This window comes from Lepus europaeus, chromosome 7 (genome assembly GCF_033115175.1).
Source record: "Lepus europaeus isolate LE1 chromosome 7, mLepTim1.pri, whole genome shotgun sequence".
Lineage (NCBI taxonomy): Eukaryota > Metazoa > Chordata > Mammalia > Lagomorpha > Leporidae > Lepus > Lepus europaeus.
In genome coordinates, this window is record NC_084833.1 from 223241 (window position 1) to 240541 (window position 17301).

General features: G+C 69.3%; 2 protein-coding genes across 4 annotated transcripts; both read right to left on the reverse strand.

Moving 5' to 3' along the window:
* Window positions 1-453: 453 nt before the first annotated feature.
* On the reverse strand, window positions 454-7477 carry RNH1 (ribonuclease/angiogenin inhibitor 1). Of its 3 annotated transcripts, none has more exons than XM_062195589.1 (10): window positions 7389-7477; window positions 4115-4258; window positions 2959-3129; window positions 2707-2877; window positions 2393-2563; window positions 2145-2315; window positions 1886-2056; window positions 1612-1782; window positions 685-855; window positions 454-599 (listed from the first exon to the last, which is right to left on the reverse strand). In XM_062195589.1, the coding sequence occupies exons 2-10, from the start codon at window positions 4198-4200 to the stop codon at window positions 512-514; spliced, it is 1371 nt and encodes a 456-aa protein (XP_062051573.1). In that variant the 5' UTR covers window positions 4201-4258; window positions 7389-7477; the 3' UTR covers window positions 454-511. The 3 variants fall into 3 exon arrangements, with proteins under 3 accessions (XP_062051573.1, XP_062051572.1, XP_062051571.1); XM_062195588.1 differs by lacking the exon at window positions 7389-7477 and adding an exon at window positions 5209-5316; XM_062195587.1 differs by lacking the exon at window positions 7389-7477 and adding an exon at window positions 5070-5165.
* A 6605-nt stretch (window positions 7478-14082) lies between these two features.
* HRAS (HRas proto-oncogene, GTPase) lies at window positions 14083-17062 on the reverse strand. The gene is made up of 6 exons (XM_062197695.1): window positions 16979-17062; window positions 15999-16157; window positions 15740-15918; window positions 15500-15659; window positions 14831-14954; window positions 14083-14341 (listed from the first exon to the last, which is right to left on the reverse strand). Exons 2-5 carry the CDS (start codon window positions 16107-16109, stop codon window positions 14835-14837), a joined length of 570 nt encoding a protein of 189 aa, XP_062053679.1. The 5' UTR covers window positions 16110-16157; window positions 16979-17062; the 3' UTR covers window positions 14083-14341; window positions 14831-14834.
* Between the last annotated feature and the right edge of the window lie 239 nt (window positions 17063-17301).

Sequence of the window (17301 nt, forward strand, 5' to 3'; positions counted from 1 at the left end):
CTGCCCAGCCCTTGGGCAGCACTGGACTTGGCTTGTCCAACTCATGGCAACCAGCACTGGGGTGGGGCTCAGCGGGGCTGTGTGCAGCCTTTGCTTTTTAAAAAAAAGTTATTTGAAAGCTCTAAGGAGAGACCTTCATCTGCTAGTTCACGGCAGACGGCTGAAGCCAGGAGCTCCATCCGGGTCTCCCACGTGGGTGCGGGGCCCAGGCTCTTGGGTCAGCTCTGCTGCTTTCCCAGGCTGTCACCAGTGGACTGGATTGGAGGTGGAGCAAACCAGCGCCTCTGTGGGGTGCCCATGCTACAGGAGACAGCTCAGCCCTGGCCCCTGGCCTCTGTCTCGAGGTGTGAGGGTGCTGGGGGAGCTCCACCCTGGCCAAGTGGGGTGGCCCCAGGCAGCCCTGAGCTAGCAGCAGTGTGGCCGGTGCAGCACCCAACACCCCACAGACACGGGTGGCAGCACAAGGGCTTTAATGGTGACAAGGCTACAGTGGGGGTGGGCAGGGCGGAGCTCAGCAGATGACGCGCAGGGCCGGCCGGGCCTTCTCCAGGGCCTGCAGCTGCTCCTCCATCTCTTGCGTCCAGTAAATGTCGTATAGTCTGGAGCAGAAGGGGAGGGGGCTTGGGTCTGGGGTCCACTCCTGCCCCCCGCCCCCCACGCACCCAGGCTGCCCTGGCTGCTCACATCAGGTACTGGAGGGTGCAGGCCGGCTGCCGGGCGCTGTCCAGGAGCTGCAGCAGCCCTGGGTCCCCCATGCAGTTGTTGCTGAGGTCCAGTTTCTGCAGGCTGGGGCTGACCAACAGGACCGAGGCCAGGCTGCCACAGCCACCATCACTCACGTCACAGTCCCCCAGGCTGGTGAGAGCAAGGCAGGGGTCAGGACCCACAGGGGCTGTGACCAGGCCACCGCCCATGGACCCTGAGACACCTGCGCAGAGCAGCCTGGGCCCCCAATGTCCTGGCCCCGGCACCAAGAGCCTCAGAGATGGGCAGACGGACTCAGGAGCAGCAGCGGCGGCCCAGGAAGGTCCCCGTGGTGCACACCAGGCTCCCAGGATGCCTCTCCTGTCAGCCAGCCTGGGCACGAAGTGGGGCCACGGCCACAGGGGACCTGGAGGGGCTTCTGGCCCCACGCCCAGCCCAGGACAGAGCTGAGGCCAGGGTGTCTGAGAGAGGGAGGGCACGCGCTAGACGTGTGCAGGACGTGGGACAGCACCAGAGGCCACTGCTGGGTCCTGGGGGGGGTGGGGGTCAACGTCCCAGAAGCACCAGGGATGCAGCAGAGTGAGCCAAGGCCCATATCCTGCGGAAGCACCCAGAACCCCGGGCGTGGGGTCAGAGGTCGCGGGAGCTGCCAGGGCACAGGGCTGAGATGACGCCGGCGTGCCCGCGGCAGTGCCCGCGTGCTGGTCCTGGCTCCAGCCTCCTGACAGCGCTCCCCGGGAGGCTGCCGTGTGGGCTCAGGTCCTGTGCACCTGCCACCCACACGGGGGACCGGACGGAGTCCCAGGCATCGGGGAGTGGGCCGGCAGGTGGAAGCTCGCTCTGCCTTTCTCCCCTGGCCCTCTGTCTCCAGATGCAAGGGGAACAAAGGGAAGTGTACGCACTCACCAGAGCACCTGCAGCATGCAGCCCGGCTGGCGCAGGCCCTGGCAAAGCGCCTGCACGCCCGCGTCCCCCAGCTGGTTGCTACTCAGCTGCAGCTCCAGGAGAGACCGGTTCTGGCCAAGCATGGAGCCGAAGTGGGGGCAGCAGGCGGCCGTCAGGTTGCAAGACTTCACCCTGCAGGAAGAGGGCGCTGCAGGGTGCTGGCCGCTGGGGGGGGGGGGTCCCAGGGCCCCGTGCTCCGCCCCAGCCCTGCCACGCCGCACCCTGCGCCGCTCACCACAGTGACTGCAGGCGGCAGCTGGGCTCCAGCAGGGCCTCGCACAGCAGCCGGGCCCCCTCGTCGCCCAGCGCATTCCCAGACACGCTGAGCTCCTTCAGGCTGTCCTTGGCTTTCAGCAGGCTGCCCAGGTCACGGCAGCCCTCGGCGGTGAGGCCGCAATCCCAGAGCCTGCCGGACGGCACAGACGCTGTCTCCAGGCGCCCCGCGCCCCCGCAGTGCCCAGCCCTGGCCCCCCACCCCGCTGTGCGGGACTCACCACAGGGTCTGCAGCCGCGAGGCCGGCTGCAGCAGCCCGGGGCACAGCGCAGCCAGCCCCGCGTCGCCCAGCGGGTTGTCGCCCAGGTGCAGCTCCTGCAGCGAGGCCGTGCCCACCACAGCCTCCGCCAGCTCCCTGCAGTTGGCCGTCGTGACGCCACAGCTCTCCAGCCTGGGGAGAGGGTGTGTGTGAGGGCCCGCGCCCCACCCGTGCCCCGCGCCACACCCGCGCCCAGGCCCGCACCGTACTTGAGCACCTCCAGCTGGGAGGCCGAGTCCTTCAGGCCCCGGCACAGCGCGCGGACGCCGGCTTCCCCAAGGTCGTTGTTGCCCAGTGCGAGCTCCTTGAAGCCAGGCTTGGCCCGCAGCACGGAGGCCAGGGCCTCGCAGCTGGCGGCCGACAGCTTGCAGTACTCCAGCCTGGGGGAAGGCCTGGTGCTGGCCGCAGGGCTGCAGCCCCCGTCCCAGCCCACCCCGCCCCCACACTGACCGCGAGCACCCAGGGCCTCCCCATCCCGGGCTCCGCGCTCAGAGGGAGGACCTGGGAGGGCAGCGGGCGTCACCTCAGCCTCTCCACGTAGCACTGCGCGTCCAGGAGTCCCTGGCAGAGCAGCTGCAGGCCCGCGTCCCCCAGGGCGTTGTCACTGAGCTGCAGCTCCCGCAGGCTGGGCATGGCGCGGAGGGCGCTGGGCAGGACCCCACAGCCGGCCTCGGTCAGGCAGCAGGTCTGCAGGCTGGGGCGGGCAGGGGGGGCCGTCAGGGCTGCCCCCGCCCCCGCCCCTGCCCCAGGCTGCGCCCGAGCCGCCCCCGCGCACCTGAGCTTCCGCAGCTGGCAGCCGGGGCTCTGCAGGCCCTGCAGCACCAGGCCCACGCCCGCGTCCCCCAGCTCGTTGAGGTCCAGGCTGAGCTCGGTCAGGGCAGGGTTGGCCTGCAGGGCGGTGCTCACATCCCGGCACCGGGGCTCGGTGAGGCCACAGTCCTCAATCCTGCGGGCGGGGCCCCATCAGCACAAGTCCAGGGGCTCAGGGGGCCCCACCCGGGGCGCGCAGATGCTCTGGCCGCAGGCACCCCCAAGGGAACGGACACCAGAGAGGCGGAGCCAGCCCCCCACCCCCGCTCCAAGGAGGGCAGGAGGTCCTGGAGGGCAAACACCTCAGAGATGACCGGTGGCAGCTTCCTGGGGCAGATGGTGTCCCCAGCTGCCCGCTGTCCCCTCCTGAGCACCCCTGGGAGAGCCCAGGAAGAGCAGCCGGGATGAAGTCACCCAGGGAGGGAGCAGAGGGCCCTCTGGGGACACTGGGGGAGCGGCCAAGCTCCAAGCCACACCAGTGGCCGCGGGCCGGGCTGAGCTGTGGGCAGTGGGGCGGCCGGGCCGAGCGTCCTTGTTGGGGCAGGCTCCGGCACCGGGCAGGGCCCACACTGTCCTCCCAACTCTTCCAAGTCTAAGATGGCTTCAGATTTGCCAGAGGAAAACCAGGACGGCAGGCACCGGGGCCGCAAGAGCTGCTGCACAGGCTGGGTCCTGGGCCCTGACCGCCCTCCGGGTCCTCAGCCCTGCCCGAGCCGCCGCGGGACTCTTGTATTTTTAAATGGCTGAAAAACCCCTACAAGTCACAAGTGACTGGCGGCCAGGGCCAGGGCCACGGTGAGCCACGTGGGCGCTGGCTCCACTTCCGACCCAGCTCCCTGCTGTGGCCTGGGAAGGCAGTGGAAGATGGCCCAGGCCCTTGGGCCCCTGCACCCCTGTGGGAGACCTGGGTGAAGCTCCAGGCTCCTGGCTGCAGCCTGGCCCAGCCCCGGCGGTTGCAGCCATCTGGGGAGTGAACCAGCGGACGAAGCTCTTGCTCTGTCATGCTGCCTCTCAAATAAATAAATCTTAAAATATCCAAACAGAAACAAGATAAACGCTGCCACAGCCCAGGGGCCCAGCCGCCGTGCAGAAGCAGCTGGCCCGTGTGTCCACCAGCTGACCTGACCACTGGGCACTGCTGGATCTGGGGCAGGAGCTCCGTCCACCCGGCGTCGGTCAGCTGCTGGAACTGGATGTCGAGGCTCATGGTGGGGGCCGTGGTGTGGTCCAGGCGGGACGAAGGAGAGTGCGTACCGGCCCAAGAGCTGCGAACACAGCAGGAGTCCAGATGCCCCTCCCACCTGGCCCCCAGCCCCACAGAACCCGGGAGGCTGGGGGCCAGGCATGGCCTCCCTGCACCCAGGGCAGGGGCACGGCAGGTGTGCACCAGGAAGCCTCTGCCTTGTGGAGAAGGGGGGGCTGGGGTGGGGCCCGCGAGGGAGACCCTCCCTCCCCACGCTGCCAGCACCACAGTCCCACGAGGCCAGGACCCTGGACGTCACCCCCCAGCGACGGGCACTCACAGGCGGCCACCCAGGTCCCAGCGTCCTGACACCCTCCAGGCTGGGGCCCTCACCCTGGGCCAGCCCAGACCCAGCCCTCGGGGACGCCAGGCCATCAGCCAGGCATGAATGAGTGACAGCGAAGCTGAGAGCCCAGTCCCAGCCTGGAGACAGGCCGCGGAGGGGGAGGGGCGGGGCTGGGAAGGGGAGGCGCGCCCCTGGAAGCCATCCGTGTCCCATGCAAAGGTCAAGGCAGACCGGAGCCACAGGAGAGGTTCCCGGTTCCCTGTAACCCTCAGCTTCCCGCGGTCACACCCGGGCCGCCCCCGCTGGCCCAGGGCCCCAGGAAGCAGGGGGAGCTGAGGCCAGGAGGCCGGACTGCTGCTGACCGATCTCAGCCCACGGCCAGCAGGGGAAACTGAGGCAAGGGCCAGGCGGACTCGGGCAGCCAGACCCGCTGCCCAGAGAGGGCGTGGTCACCCAAACCCACCCTCTCCCACCAGGTTGCCCTCCCGACCCCTCCCCCAAGTGCCCCCCAGGGAGCACAGGGGCGGGGGCGAGGCCCTCTGGTAACCTGGTAACGGAGAACTCCCACCCCCGCTCTTCTGTTTCGGGGCGTCAGGCCGGCGCCTCGGGGAGCCTAGCAGCCTGGCTGTCCCGGACTGGTCCGCCCCGGGTTCTGAGCCTGCCCAGCCCCCGTCGGCCCCTCCAACCTGGTGGCTCCGGACGTTCCGCCACGTATCCCCAGAGTGGACCGCGGACAGACGGGCCGGTGCCGCCGCCACTGCTGCGCAGAGCGGACGGGGCGGGCGTAGGGCCCGGACCTGCGCGGGACAGGGGCGGGGCGGGGCGGGGCGCAGGCTCCATCCAGGCCGCCTCCAACCTCAGCTCCAGGCGCAGGCGGCGGCCGGAGACCACCAGCTTCCGGAAGTCCTGGGTCCCCGCTCCCTCTGCCGCCCCCCGCAGGCGGGCGGGTACGGAACCCCCCAGCGCCCAGACTCGCACTTTGCGGCCAGGTCTCGAACGGTGGCCACACGGAGAGAACCCAGCGCGGGCCTCCTGACGGGTTACAGCCCCGGACACAACCTCATGTCCACCCAGGAACACGGTTAAACCAGGACGACTCACCCGCCCGGCGCCCTGGGGAAGCCAGCGTGCACCCTGGCAGCTTGGCCTGCCCCGTCCACCTGCCGGCTCTTGCCCCGGGAGGCCGCAGGTGCAGCTCCAGACTGGCCAGCCACCTGTGCGGGAGTCCGGGCCAGCGCTCCTGGCCGGCCCCTCTGGGCAGTGAAGCACCGGGTGGAAGACCCTGCCTCTGTCACTTTCAGACAAGTCACTCATGTTAAAAGCAGCAGGGAGTGCCACCATGTCCCTCGACTCCACGGCTCACTGGGCAGGGACTGCGCCCTCACTGGTGAAGTTTAAGGGGTCAGAGGGGGCCTGGTGGGGCTCCCAGGCAGGCAGAGGGAAGCTGAGAGCCAGCAGGTGGCCCGAGTCCAGGGTCACAGACACCACTTGGCAGACCTGGCCTCATCACTGTGGTGCCCAGGGCCAGCACGGTGTGGGCCCAGACCTGGAAGCCTGCGGCTGGGCTGTGGGCTGGGGTCAGCTCCTGGGGGGTTACAGGGTGAGAAGTCACTCAAGGCGGGGTGGTCGCTCAGCATGCCTGTGGCCCCAGATGACAGGGCCGGGGCCCCAAGTCGGAGCCCAGCTGACTGGCAGGGCAACCCTCGCCCGCCTTCTGGGACAGGCACACCCTGCAGTCAGCCCAGGTACAGAGACCAGGGCCCAGCACCACCTGTCACACGGGCACCCCATGTGGACACCGGTTCGAGTCCCGGCTCTTCCACTGCCCTGCTAATGGCCTCGGACGGCAATGGAAGAAGGCCCAAGTCCTTGGGCCCCTGCACCCACATGGAGACCTGGAAGAAGCTCCTGGCTCCTGGCTCCAGCCTGGCCCACGCCCAGCCATTGTGACCATTTGGGGAGACTTCCTCCCTCCCTCCCAGCTCTGCCTTTCAAATCAATCAATTAAAGTAGGCGTGACAGGCACTTGTCACCTCCACACAGGGCGACAGGGGCTTCGGCAGCCTGCCAGGCGCAGGCTGTGGCGCGGGGCAGGAGACTGCCCTGGGCGGTCAGCAGGGTCGCTCCAGCCGCCGGGAGAGGGGAGAAGGCAGGCCCCGGGCGCCCCCAGCGCTGCGGACGCCTGCGTTAACCTCGAGGACCACAGGACCCCCACCCAGCCGTGTAGCCCCCAGCAGCCGGGTTATGGCGCCGCCGTGACCCGCCTTTCGGACCCCCAGGCGCTCCGACATTGCCTGCGGGGTGAAGCCCGCGCCTACGGGGAGAGCAGCCCCGTACCACGGGGCTTCGGCGGCCGCCTGAGCCCCAAAAAGGTCCCGGCCCCGAGGCCCAGGGACCCCCGAGGGCGCGCCCGGGCGACCACGACTCCACCGGGGCGGCCCCCTCGGGGCGGCAGCTCGCAGGAACGAGGGCACGAGTTACGCAACTCGGGGCAGCAGGCCGGGTGGGGACAGGCCCGCCCCGAGAAGCGGACTCCCAGTTTGCTCCGCGCCAGACGCGTTCGGTGACGTCATCGGGGCGCGCCCAACCTCCGCCGGGCGGTGCCGCCGCCCGGAATCCCCGGCCCCACCCTGCCCCGGCCAGGCCCGCGGACCCCCGGCCCCGCACCGGCCCCGCACCGGCTCCGCACCGGCCCCGGCCCGGCTCGGGAGCGCGCGTCTCGCCCGGGCAGCCCGGGCCGCAGTGCAGCTCGGCGCGCACCCACACCCGCGGGAGGCCCGACCTGGGCCGCGGGAGCGGACCGGCCCACCCCGGCCGCACGGCCGACCGCCTGGCCGCGGGCGGACGCGGCGCGCGCGATACTGACCTGGAGACGACCGCGGGCCGTCGCTGGGCGGGACACCGCGGCGGGACGGTCGCTTCGGCGAGGGCTCCGGCTGCGCGGGGCCGGCCTGGCCGGGCGGGGCCGGCTCGAGGGGCGGGGCCGGGCGCGGGCGCGGGGCCGCCCACGGGGACGCGAGACGAGGGGCTCGGGTCCCTGGGGCAGCGCCCTGAGCGCCGGTTTCTGCTGGAGCGGGGGCGGGGGGGTGACCTGGCTGCGACGCGGTTACAGAGACCCCGAGCAGCCGGCGGAGCTGCTGCGGGGCCCTCGGCCTGGGTCCGCTTCCCGTGGCCAGGAGTGTGGGTGCTCGGTGGGGGTCCCTGGAGACGGACGCGCCGCCCAGAGGTGCCGCTATCCCTGTGCGCGCTCCGGGTCGCTCAGAGGTGCTCTGGCTACCTTTGATGGGCGGGTGACCCGGCCGGGTGGGGTCCCTCGGCCTGGGGTTCCTGTAAGTGGTGGCTGCTGTCCGCCCCGACCTGCACTTTCCTAATGGACCCCTCGGGACCAAACTGGCCAACGTGGTCTCCTGCGGGCAGCTGGGCACTCCCTCCCTCAGCGACGGCTGGAGGCTGGGTCCTTCCTGTCCCTGCGGGCTCTGTCTCTGTCCCGTTCCTCGGCCTTGGGGCAGCAGGCCGACACTCGGCTTCCTGCGGTTTGGGTCGTGTGGTGCCTTCAGGACGCGGAGGGGCAGCGGCTGCCTCACTGCCCAGAGCAGGCAAGCTGGGGAACCGGAAGCCCCCAGAAAGCTTTCTGTCATGGACAGGCCGAGTGCCGCGTCACTCTCCCGGTCACAGATGGGTAACCGGCTGCTGTGTGAACCCCAGGAAGGCCAGAGCACACCCCCGCCCCCATCTCCCAGGGGAAGCCAGGCCCCGGCAGCCCCCTTCCCTTGCCCCGGGGCGAGGCCGTGACCCGGTGAGCTCCTCTTGGGGCTCCGGCCCCTGGTGCTCGGCCGCAGAAGCTTCCTGGCAGTCCCCACTGCACCCCCAGCCCGCGACAAAGCTGCTTCCAGCCAGGAAGGTTCTGGGTCTGGAGTCTCCACACGGGTCACCTGCTCAGTGACCTGCACTCGGCCCCGCACAGGTCCGGGGGCAGGGGCACGGAGGCAGGAATTAAAGGTGACATTTCAGCTAGCGAACAGCATGGCACAGTGTCTCCCACAGAGCTGAGTGCACCGAGGGGCTGCTGCCAGGAGGGGGCGGGCACACAGCCCAGTCTCCCAGGTCTTGAGTTCCAATCCGTGCCTCTGGGATGCAGTGGGGCCGGTGCTGGGCGTGGGAACACCAGTTGTCCTGTGGTGTCCTCACCAGAAGGTGCAGTTCTCTTAGGCAGAGAGATTGAGAGAAAGTCTTCCATCCACTGGTTCACTCCCTAGATGGCCGCAACAGCCAGGGCTGGGCCAGGCTGGAGCCGGAGCTTCCCCCGGGTCTCCCACACGGGTGCAGGGGCCCAGGGACTTGGGCTGTCTTCCACTGCTTCCCAGGAGCACGAGCAGATTGTTGGATGGGAAGAGGAGCAGCTGGGACCCCAGCACTGCAGGTAGAGCTTTAAGTACTACGCCACAGCACCAGCACCAAGAGCTGAATCTTTTTTTTTTTTTTTTTTTTTTGACAGGCAGAGTGGACAGTGAGAGAGAGAGAGAAAGGTCTTCCTTTTGCTGTTGGTTCACCCTCCAATGGCCGCCGCGGTAGGCGCGCTGCGGCCGGCGCACCGCGCTGATCCGATGGCAGGAGCCAGGTGCTTCTCCTGGTCTCCCATGGGGTGCAGGGCCCAAGCACTTGGGCCATCCTCCACTGCACTCCCTGGCCACAGCAGAGAGCTGGCCTGGAAGAGGGGCAACCGGGACAGGATTGGTGCCCCGACTGGGACTAGAACCCAGTGTGCCGGCGCCACAAGGCGGAGGATTAGCCTAGTGAGCCGCAGTGCCAGCCCCAAGAGCTGAATCTTAAAGAGAATTAGGATTGTTTTTAGACACGTACTTATTTTAAAATATCTGGGTGATCACTATATGATGAAATCTGGTTTAGGGGCCCGTGCTATGGTGTAGCTGGTAAAGCCGCCACCTGCAGTGCCAGCATCGTGTATGGGCACTGGTTCCAGGCCTGGCTGCCCCACTTCTGATCCAGCTCCCTGCTAGTGGCCTGGGAAAGCAATGGAGAGGACCAAGTGCTCAGGCCCCTAGACCCACGTGGAGCTTCTTCCAAAGCTCCCGGCTCTTGGCTTTGACCTGGCCATTGTGGCCATTTGGGACTGCACCAATGGATGGAAGATCTGTCCTCTCTCTCTACTAGTATGCCTTTCAAATAAATAAATCTGTTCTTAAAAATTCTCCTTTTAATTCTTATTTGAGACAGAGAGCTCCCATTCACTGGTTCTCTCCCCAGACGGCCACAGTGGCCAGAGCTGGGCCAGGCTGAAGCCAGGAGCCTGGAGCTCCGTCCGGGTCTCCCGCGTGGGACACAAGTACTGGAACCATCACTGCCCCCTCCCCGGGTGTGCACTTGCCAGAGCTGGAGCCGGGGCAGAGCCGAGCCCGGACCCCTCTAGGGGTCCCACCACACGTGACCATGAGAAATCCTCATGGGTGCAGGCCACGCCCCCAGGCTCCCAGTCCACTGGGAGCAAATGACGTCGCCAGCAGAGAGAAAAGCCACCGTGACCTCGGGATCTCAGAGACTTGGGGGTCACACTTAGCAGCCATTCATAAATTGTGCAGGATTCACGTAATATCTGAATCTCAACCTCTCAGGGGGAGAAGAGCAGCAGGTGTCGGGCCAAGAAGGGGCAGGGCCACTCCCTGGTGGGTCAGCAGAGGACCAGGACCCGAGGCCTCGCCTCCCACCCTACTCACGATCTCTGTACTCCAGTCCCCAACTCCCTGAGGACAACCCCCGGATTCCAGTCTCATCCCCAGGGTTTTTTCCAGAACCCCAGGCCCTGGGCAAGTAAGCACCAGGGGTGTGGCCAGGGCCCACCGTGCTGCCACCATGACCAGTGGAGCAGGGCCCCAGGGCCCGGCATGGGACCCCGGAGTCAAGGACAGCAGCCGGCTCCCCGCTCCGCGTCACAAACACCGACTTGGTTCCGGGCAGCGACAGGGGTCAGCTCTGTCCCTGGTTTCAGAGACAGTAGTTTCGGTGAACACAGACAAGAGAACAAAGTAACTGACTCCCGGCAGGATGCAGCCTCAGCGGTTCAATGAGCTGCTCTGTGACCCGAGCTTGCTTGCTTTGGTCTCCTGGATCCTTCCACCTTTGGCGGGTGGTAAACATGGTGTGGACTGGCGCTGCGGCACAGCAGGTCAGCACCCGCACGGGAGACCGGGACGGAGCTCCTGGCTTCAGCTTGGCCCAGCCTTGGCCAATGCACCATTTGGGGAGTGAACCTGCAAATATTAGATTTCTAACTCTGCCTTTCAAGTAGATGTAAATAAATAAATAAATAAATAAATAAAAGATGTGCAGGCCAGCACTGAGGCCCTCCCTCTGCCTGTGAAACCCCACTTGGCCCCGAGACCTCAGCCGGCCCCTGGAACAGGTCCGGGGTGCAGCCCAGGCGGGCACGGGCCCAGGGTGCCTGGGGTGGGAGGAACTGTGGTCAGGGACAGGTATGCCTGCCCCAGGTAAGGAGCAGGGGTCCGAGCTGGGGGAGGCCTGGTCCTGGTCTGTGCGGCAGGCGAGGGGTCTGGGTCTGACGGCCGCAGTCCCCTGGCCGACTGCTGGGCACCGTGGGAGTGGCATCTCCCGCCCTCCGGCCTGACCCCAGCTGTCTTGGGTGAATCCTGACCTGGCTCCTCTGCTCAGCCCTACCCCACCTGACAGGAAGGAGCCCCTAGGGGGATGGGGATCTAGGGGGGACCCGAGGGGAGGGGGCCCTGGGAGACGAGGGCAGGCAGGGACGCAGCCCCGAGCACTCTCCTGCCACAGGACTGGGACAACCCCTAACAAAACAGTGTAGGTGGTGGGAGGTGCTAACCTGGGCTGGGGGTCTGCAGGGTGCTGAACTGGGGCGGGGCCTGGAGCCCTGCACCTGCAGATCACTGGAGGGCAGGACCTGGAGAGAGGGGCGGGGCCGTGGGCCTGCAAGGCTGGGTGGCAATCCGATGGGACCACTTCGGGAGACGTCCTCCCAGGAGACTACACATCGGCTGCTCAGAAACTAAAAACCCAAACAGGATGGAAACCAGCACCTGGGACATGGGCGCTTCCTGGCGTGGAAACCGCACAGGACAGGGGCTGAACCAGACCAGACCCTGCCCTCCCCAGGGGCCCACGCTCCTCTCACCCCCCGGACAGCAGGCCAGGCCCCGTGCCCACACTCAGCAGCGTGAGAGAATCCGGCATGTGACAAGGACCAGGGCGGTGAGAACACCCAGCCTCTGCCCAGGCGCAGGCAAGGAGGGGTGGGCAGGTGTCCACTCTGAGCATCCGGCCCGTCTGGGAACCAGGAAGCCGGAGCTCTGGGGTGTTTGCTAGCAGCCGCAGGCAAGCCTGGGGAGCAGGCCGGGCAGGGCAGAGGCCAGCCAGGCTGCCGCAACCCACGCCAGAGTGCCCGGTGCCGTCAGTGCACAGGGGAGGCGGCTCCAGCAGCTGGGGCCCTGCCACACAGGGACCAGTCCCAGCTCAGCGGGCGCCACAGTCCCCTCCCTTCACTGACCCTCCATGCAGAGAAAGCAGTCCAGGGGCTGCCCACAGCAGGGTCTAGTCCACGCATCCCCCATGCCCAGCAGCCTGCAGGCCACTGTGGACCTGTGTGCAGCTGCCAGGACCCCCCAACCGGCCACGATGGCCTGGTGCTGCCCCAAGTCTGGCACTGCCTCCCACCATTCTGGGGTGGGGCTCACCTGTCCTCCCCCCACTTTCAAACACAAGCAAGCATCTCTCTAGGGGTCCACGGACCCAGGCCTGATGCCCAGGGGTACCCCAAGCCCCACAGGGCCCGTGACAGGCCTCCCGGGGGCACCCCGAGCCCCACAGGATGGAGGATCCCCCAGGACGCACAGGAGGGCCTGTGCGCAGCAGAGCGATCGTCCCACAGCAGCGACCGGGGCTCACAGCTGGAGCCCATCCTGGGAGAGGCCAGGGCTGCCCCCTCCCCACTGAGGCCACAGCCTGACCCCACAGGGTGGCCCTGAGACCCTGGGACGTTCACACCAATCCCAGACTCTGCACGCACAGCCACCAGGGTGCACAGAGGCCCGCATGGGTGCCCAAGGGCGTGGGGAGAGGCGGACAGAAAGAGCCTGTAGGGGGCCTAGCGGCACTGACTGCCCAGGCCAGTGGCGGTAGGAGGGAGCTCAGGCCGGCAGCGAGCACGCCACCGGGCCTCACTCCAGCCAGTCTTCTGAGCATAGCCGGACCCCGGAGGCCACGTCAGAACCCAGCACCTGCCAGGGGGAAGAGCCTGGGGGGCTGACCCAGCACCCACCCCCACACCCCTGGTCACACCCGAGGCGGCTCCAGCACCAGGCCCCTCCCCATCGCCAGCTGGGGCAGGAAGTGGGGGTGAGTGCCCAGAGACCCTGCAGCCCCTCTAAGCACCCTCCAGGCATCAGGACCACGGGATGTGTGAAATCCACATCTCAACCCAGAAGCGGTGGGGAGGCCTCAGGCGGACCCGCGGAACCAGACAGGACGCAGAGTCCAGTTGTGTGTGCACGCGGTCCAGTCCCCAGAGAGGTGACAGGTGGGGTTGGGGGCGGCAAAGTCTCTCCTACTTGAGTTCTGGCCAGGACCACAGCCCAGGCAGAACCCACACAAGGGAGCCTGGCGCCCTCTAGCCTCTCGGGGACAGTTCCAGGGACCAGGGGCCCCTGCAGAGCCCAGGGCCGCAGGCCTGTCGCCCCCCGCCCCACCCTGGTCAGGCCACGCTCCCTGAACTCCCAACCGGCCTCACAGTCAGGGACCCAAGTGCCCAAGGAGCAAGCGGGGCCCTGTCCCTCCCACCACAGGCCCCAGGCTGCAACCTCACGGGACCCTGGCCCCAACCCTGCCACCGCAGACCCAGAAGCTGGACCAGAGATACCGCCTGCACAGCGGTCCCTGCACCCGGCCCCTCGAAGGCCGGTGCCCAGGGCGGCGCCTGACATGATGTCATAGCCCCAGCTCACCCCCAGAGGGAAGCTGGGCGCCCTGAGCTCACTGCCAAGGGCACTGCCTGTGAGTCCTCACCCGGCCTTTGTGTGGGTTGGAGTCCGCCCTGCAGGGACTGGACAGAGCTTCAACCCGAGGCCTAGGGCAGGCCGGGCACCAGGGACCTCGCAGCCCTGGAAGGCAACCCGAGGCGTGCCGAGCCTTCTGCGTGCAGCAGGCAGCTCCCGGGGGCTGGGTGCACCCCGAGCGGACGCTTGCTGACCTCACACGGCTCTTCAGAGTGGATAGCACAGGCAGGCTGGACGCCGCCCAGCCACCCGAGGAGGCAGGGAGGGCACGCACGGGGCACTAGGACCCTGCTGCGGGCAGTGCTGGCCCAGGTTGGTCCCTTGCCCGGCTGTCCTTGGCAGCCACTCTGGTGGCCCCGAAAGCTCCCGCTCAGAACAAGGAGGCCCCAGGGTAGGACGCCCCGGCCTCGGGCCCCTGCCCCACGGTGAGACGCGGCCCCCACCATCCAGCTGTCCACAGGAAGCAGGGACGCAGCCGGGGGGCGGCCAGGACTCCCAGCGCCCAAGCCAGATGCGGGGGACGAGACCTTCAAATAATTTACTGTGATTCAGCCCGCACCGGACAGGAGCCCGCACCCGACAGGAGCCCAGAGGCAGGAGGGGGCCGGGGCCACTGGGGGCCGCCGAGTCTGAGAAACGTCCACGGGAGGGTCAGCGGTGGCCTCTGACTGCGACCCTGGGCTGGCCGGGCTCCAGCGCTCCTTCCTCCTCCTCCTCCTCCTCCTCCTCCTTCTGTCCGCAAGTCTCCTCCCCGCATCCGGCACCTCCACGATCCAGCCTGCGCCCCGCGGGCAGAGAACACAGAGAACACAGCTGAGCGCGGGCAGGGAGGGCGCGGGCTAGGAGGATGCGGGGGCGGGCAGGGGCCAGGAAGATGCGGGGTGTGTGCGTGGGGGCGGGCACAGGCCTGGAGGACGTGGGGGCGGGCAGGGGCTGGGAGGATGCGGGGCAGGCGTGGGGCCAGGCAGGGGCCAGGAGGACGTGGGGCCGGATACAGCCGGGCAGGGGCCGGGAGGACGTGGGGGCGGGCAGGGGCGGGAGCATGCGGGGTGAGCATGGGGCCCGGGCACGGGCTGGGAGCATGCGGGGTGTGCGTGGGGGCGGGCAGGGGCCGGGAGGATGCCGGGCGGCCGTGGGGCCGGGCAGGGGCCAGGAGGACGTGGGGGCGGGCAGGGGCCAGGAGGACGTGGGGGCGGGCAGGGGCGGGAGCATGCGGGGTGAGCGTGGGGCAGGGCAGGGGGCCCACGGGATGGCGGCCCCAGCTCACCTGCTCAGGACAGCACACACTTGCAGCTCAGACAGCCGCGGCCGCTCTCGTCAGGCGGGTTCAGCTTCCGCAACTTATGCTGCCGGATCTCCCGCACCAGCGTGTAGAACGCGTCCTCCACGCCCTGGAAGGGTGGGGCGGGCTCAGGGCACAGCCATCGGGGGACCCCCTGCTTCCTGGGCTCAGGCTGAACCCTTGCCCCTCCATGCTCATCGGCAGCTTCCCCGGGCCGCCCCCAGTTGGCAGGCTCACCTCCCCACCCCAAACTCTGCGCCCGGCTCGTGAGCTACAGGGCTCAGAATCCACAGGAACCCGTGGGACACTGGGGACAGAGGGGCAGGGGCCCAGGGTCACCGCTCCAGCCTGGCTCAGGGCAGCTCTCTCTAGGGACCCCCCCCTCCCCTGGGGCTGTGTCAGCCCAGGACTGCAGGGCGTGAGCCCAGACCCCGGCCCTCGCCTCCCTCACTGCCCTGCCGTCCGGGGAGACTTACAGCGCGAGGGGCCGCTGGGTCACATGGGTCCCGGGGGGTCCCAGAGGGTCCCGGAGCTGGAGCCAGAGCCAGAGCGGCTGCCCTGTGTCGAGGGAGAGGGGCCATGAGCACTGCTCCCTGGTGGGGGCGGGGCGGGGGCGGGGTGTCCCTGGCCGGCTGGGGGCGGGGCCGGGCTCACCTGCCGAGTCTTGGCCGAGGTCTCGATGTAGGGGACGCCGTAGCTGCGGGCCAGGTCCTGCGCCTGCCGGGACTCCACGGTGCGCGCCGCCAGGTCGCACTTGTTCCCCACCAGCACCATGGGCACGTCGTCCGAGTCTTTCACCCGCTTGATCTGCTCCCTGGGAGCGGCAGGTGTGAGCTGGGCGCGCGCACTGCGGGCCTGGCCGGCGCGCCCCCGTGCGCGCCACGCGGCGCTCACCTGTACTGGTGGATGTCCTCGAAGGACTTGGTGTTGTTGATGGCGAACACGCAGAGGAAGCCCTCGCCCGTGCGCATGTACTGGTCCCGCATGGCGCTGTACTCCTCCTGGCCCGCCGTGTCCAAGATGTCCAGCAGGCACGTCTCCCCGTCGATGACCACCTGCTTCCGGTACGAGTCCTGCGGGAGGCGGCGTCTCAGGGACCGCGCGGCGGCAGGCTGCCGGCGCTGGCCGCCCGGGGAGGGGCCGCCGGGCTCACCTCGATGGTGGGGTCGTACTCGTCCACGAAGTGGTTCTGGATCAGCTGGATGGTCAGCGCGCTCTTGCCTACACCGCCGGCGCCCACCACCACCAGCTTATACTCCGTCATCGCGCGCTGCTCGCGGGCTGCCCGGCGCTGTGGGGTCTCCTGCCCCGCCTGCCAAGGAGGGCCACGCTCAGCCAGGCCCGCGGCTCCGACGGCCAGGACGGCGGCCCAGCTGCCCACCTGTGCCGGCCGCCATCCAGGGGGCGGGAGGGGTGCCGCCTCCCCACCCCGCCGCACCAGCGACAGCGACAGTGAGGCAGGGCTGACAGCCGACAGCTCCTCCCAACCACGCACCCGAATTAGAAGCTGCTGTGTAGGCAGAACGCACAGCCCGCAGGGCCCGAGGGCTGAGGCTAGCCTCCCAGAACAGGTCCTGCCGCGGCCGGCCGGGCCACAGCCTGCCCAGGCAGGCCAGCGCCAGCCAGCCGCCGGGCCCGCGGTGCGTCCGAGCAGCGTTACCGAGCGCGCACCGCACGCAGGTGCCGCCGCGGCCCGAGGGACAGGGGGCTTGGGGCGCAATCCCCACCCTCTGGGGGTCCCCAGGATGAGCGGCCCCCGGGGTGTCCACCGGCCCCAAAGCCCGCGGAGAAACGCGCAGGGGTTCCGGCAAGCAGGGGCAGCGCAGCGGAGGCCCGGACCCCGAGCCGGCGCGCCCCGGGTCGCGGCGTGCAGGGCGGGGCGCCCCGGGGGCCACGGCGGCCGCGGCGCGGGGCCTCTGCGAGCCCTGGGCAGCGCGGGGAGGAGACGGCGCCCGGCGCCACGGCGCGGGCGGGGCCTGGTCCCGGGCCGCCGCAGCCGCAGGGACGCCAGGAAGGGGCCGCGGACGCCGCCCCCCGCCCCGCCGCCGCCGCCCCCGGCCCGCACGCGCGCCCGCCCCGCGCAGGGGCCGGGAGGGGGCGCCAGGCCCCCGCCCCCGCCCCGCCCGCACTCACCGCTCACGGGCGCGACTGCCCCCGGGGCCGGGGCGGGGGCGGGCGCGGGGTCCAAGCGCGCGGCTCGCCCCGCGCATGGGCTCCGTGCGCGTCGGGTGCGGCTCAGGCTGCGGGCGCCGGCAGCGGGCGACGGACACTCGGCCGCGGCCGCGCATGCCCCGCCCCCGCGCCCGTCCGTCAGCCCGGCGCAGCCTGTCATTGGACGCGCTCGGCCGGGCCACACCCCACTCGGTTGGCTGAGCGGCCCGTCCGTCAGGAACCGCGCCGGGCGGGGCTTCCGGGAGTGGCTCGCAGGGCGGTGCCCGGCAGGCCGCGGCCGAGCC

What these genes read in the sequence shown, in the direction of transcription:
- RNH1 (XM_062195589.1), bottom strand. Translation starts at nt 4,200, where the DNA reads ATGAGCCTCGACATCCAGTTCCAGCAGCTGACCGACGCCGGGTGGACG. An exon ending in TGCCAGCTGCGGAAGCTCAG is followed by an intron (nt 2,878 to 2,958) that starts GTGCGCGGGGGC and finishes TGCCCGCCCCAG; the next exon opens with CCTGCAGACCTGCTGCCTGA. An exon ending in TGCATGCTGCAGGTGCTCTG is followed by an intron (nt 856 to 1,611) that starts GTGAGTGCGTAC and finishes TGCTCTCACCAG; the next exon opens with CCTGGGGGACTGTGACGTGA.
- HRAS (XM_062197695.1), bottom strand. Translation starts at nt 16,109, where the DNA reads ATGACGGAGTATAAGCTGGTGGTGGTGGGCGCCGGCGGTGTAGGCAAG. An exon ending in AGTACGACCCCACCATCGAG is followed by an intron (nt 15,919 to 15,998) that starts GTGAGCCCGGCG and finishes CGCCTCCCGCAG; the next exon opens with GACTCGTACCGGAAGCAGGT. An exon ending in GAGGACATCCACCAGTACAG is followed by an intron (nt 15,660 to 15,739) that starts GTGAGCGCCGCG and finishes TGCCGCTCCCAG; the next exon opens with GGAGCAGATCAAGCGGGTGA.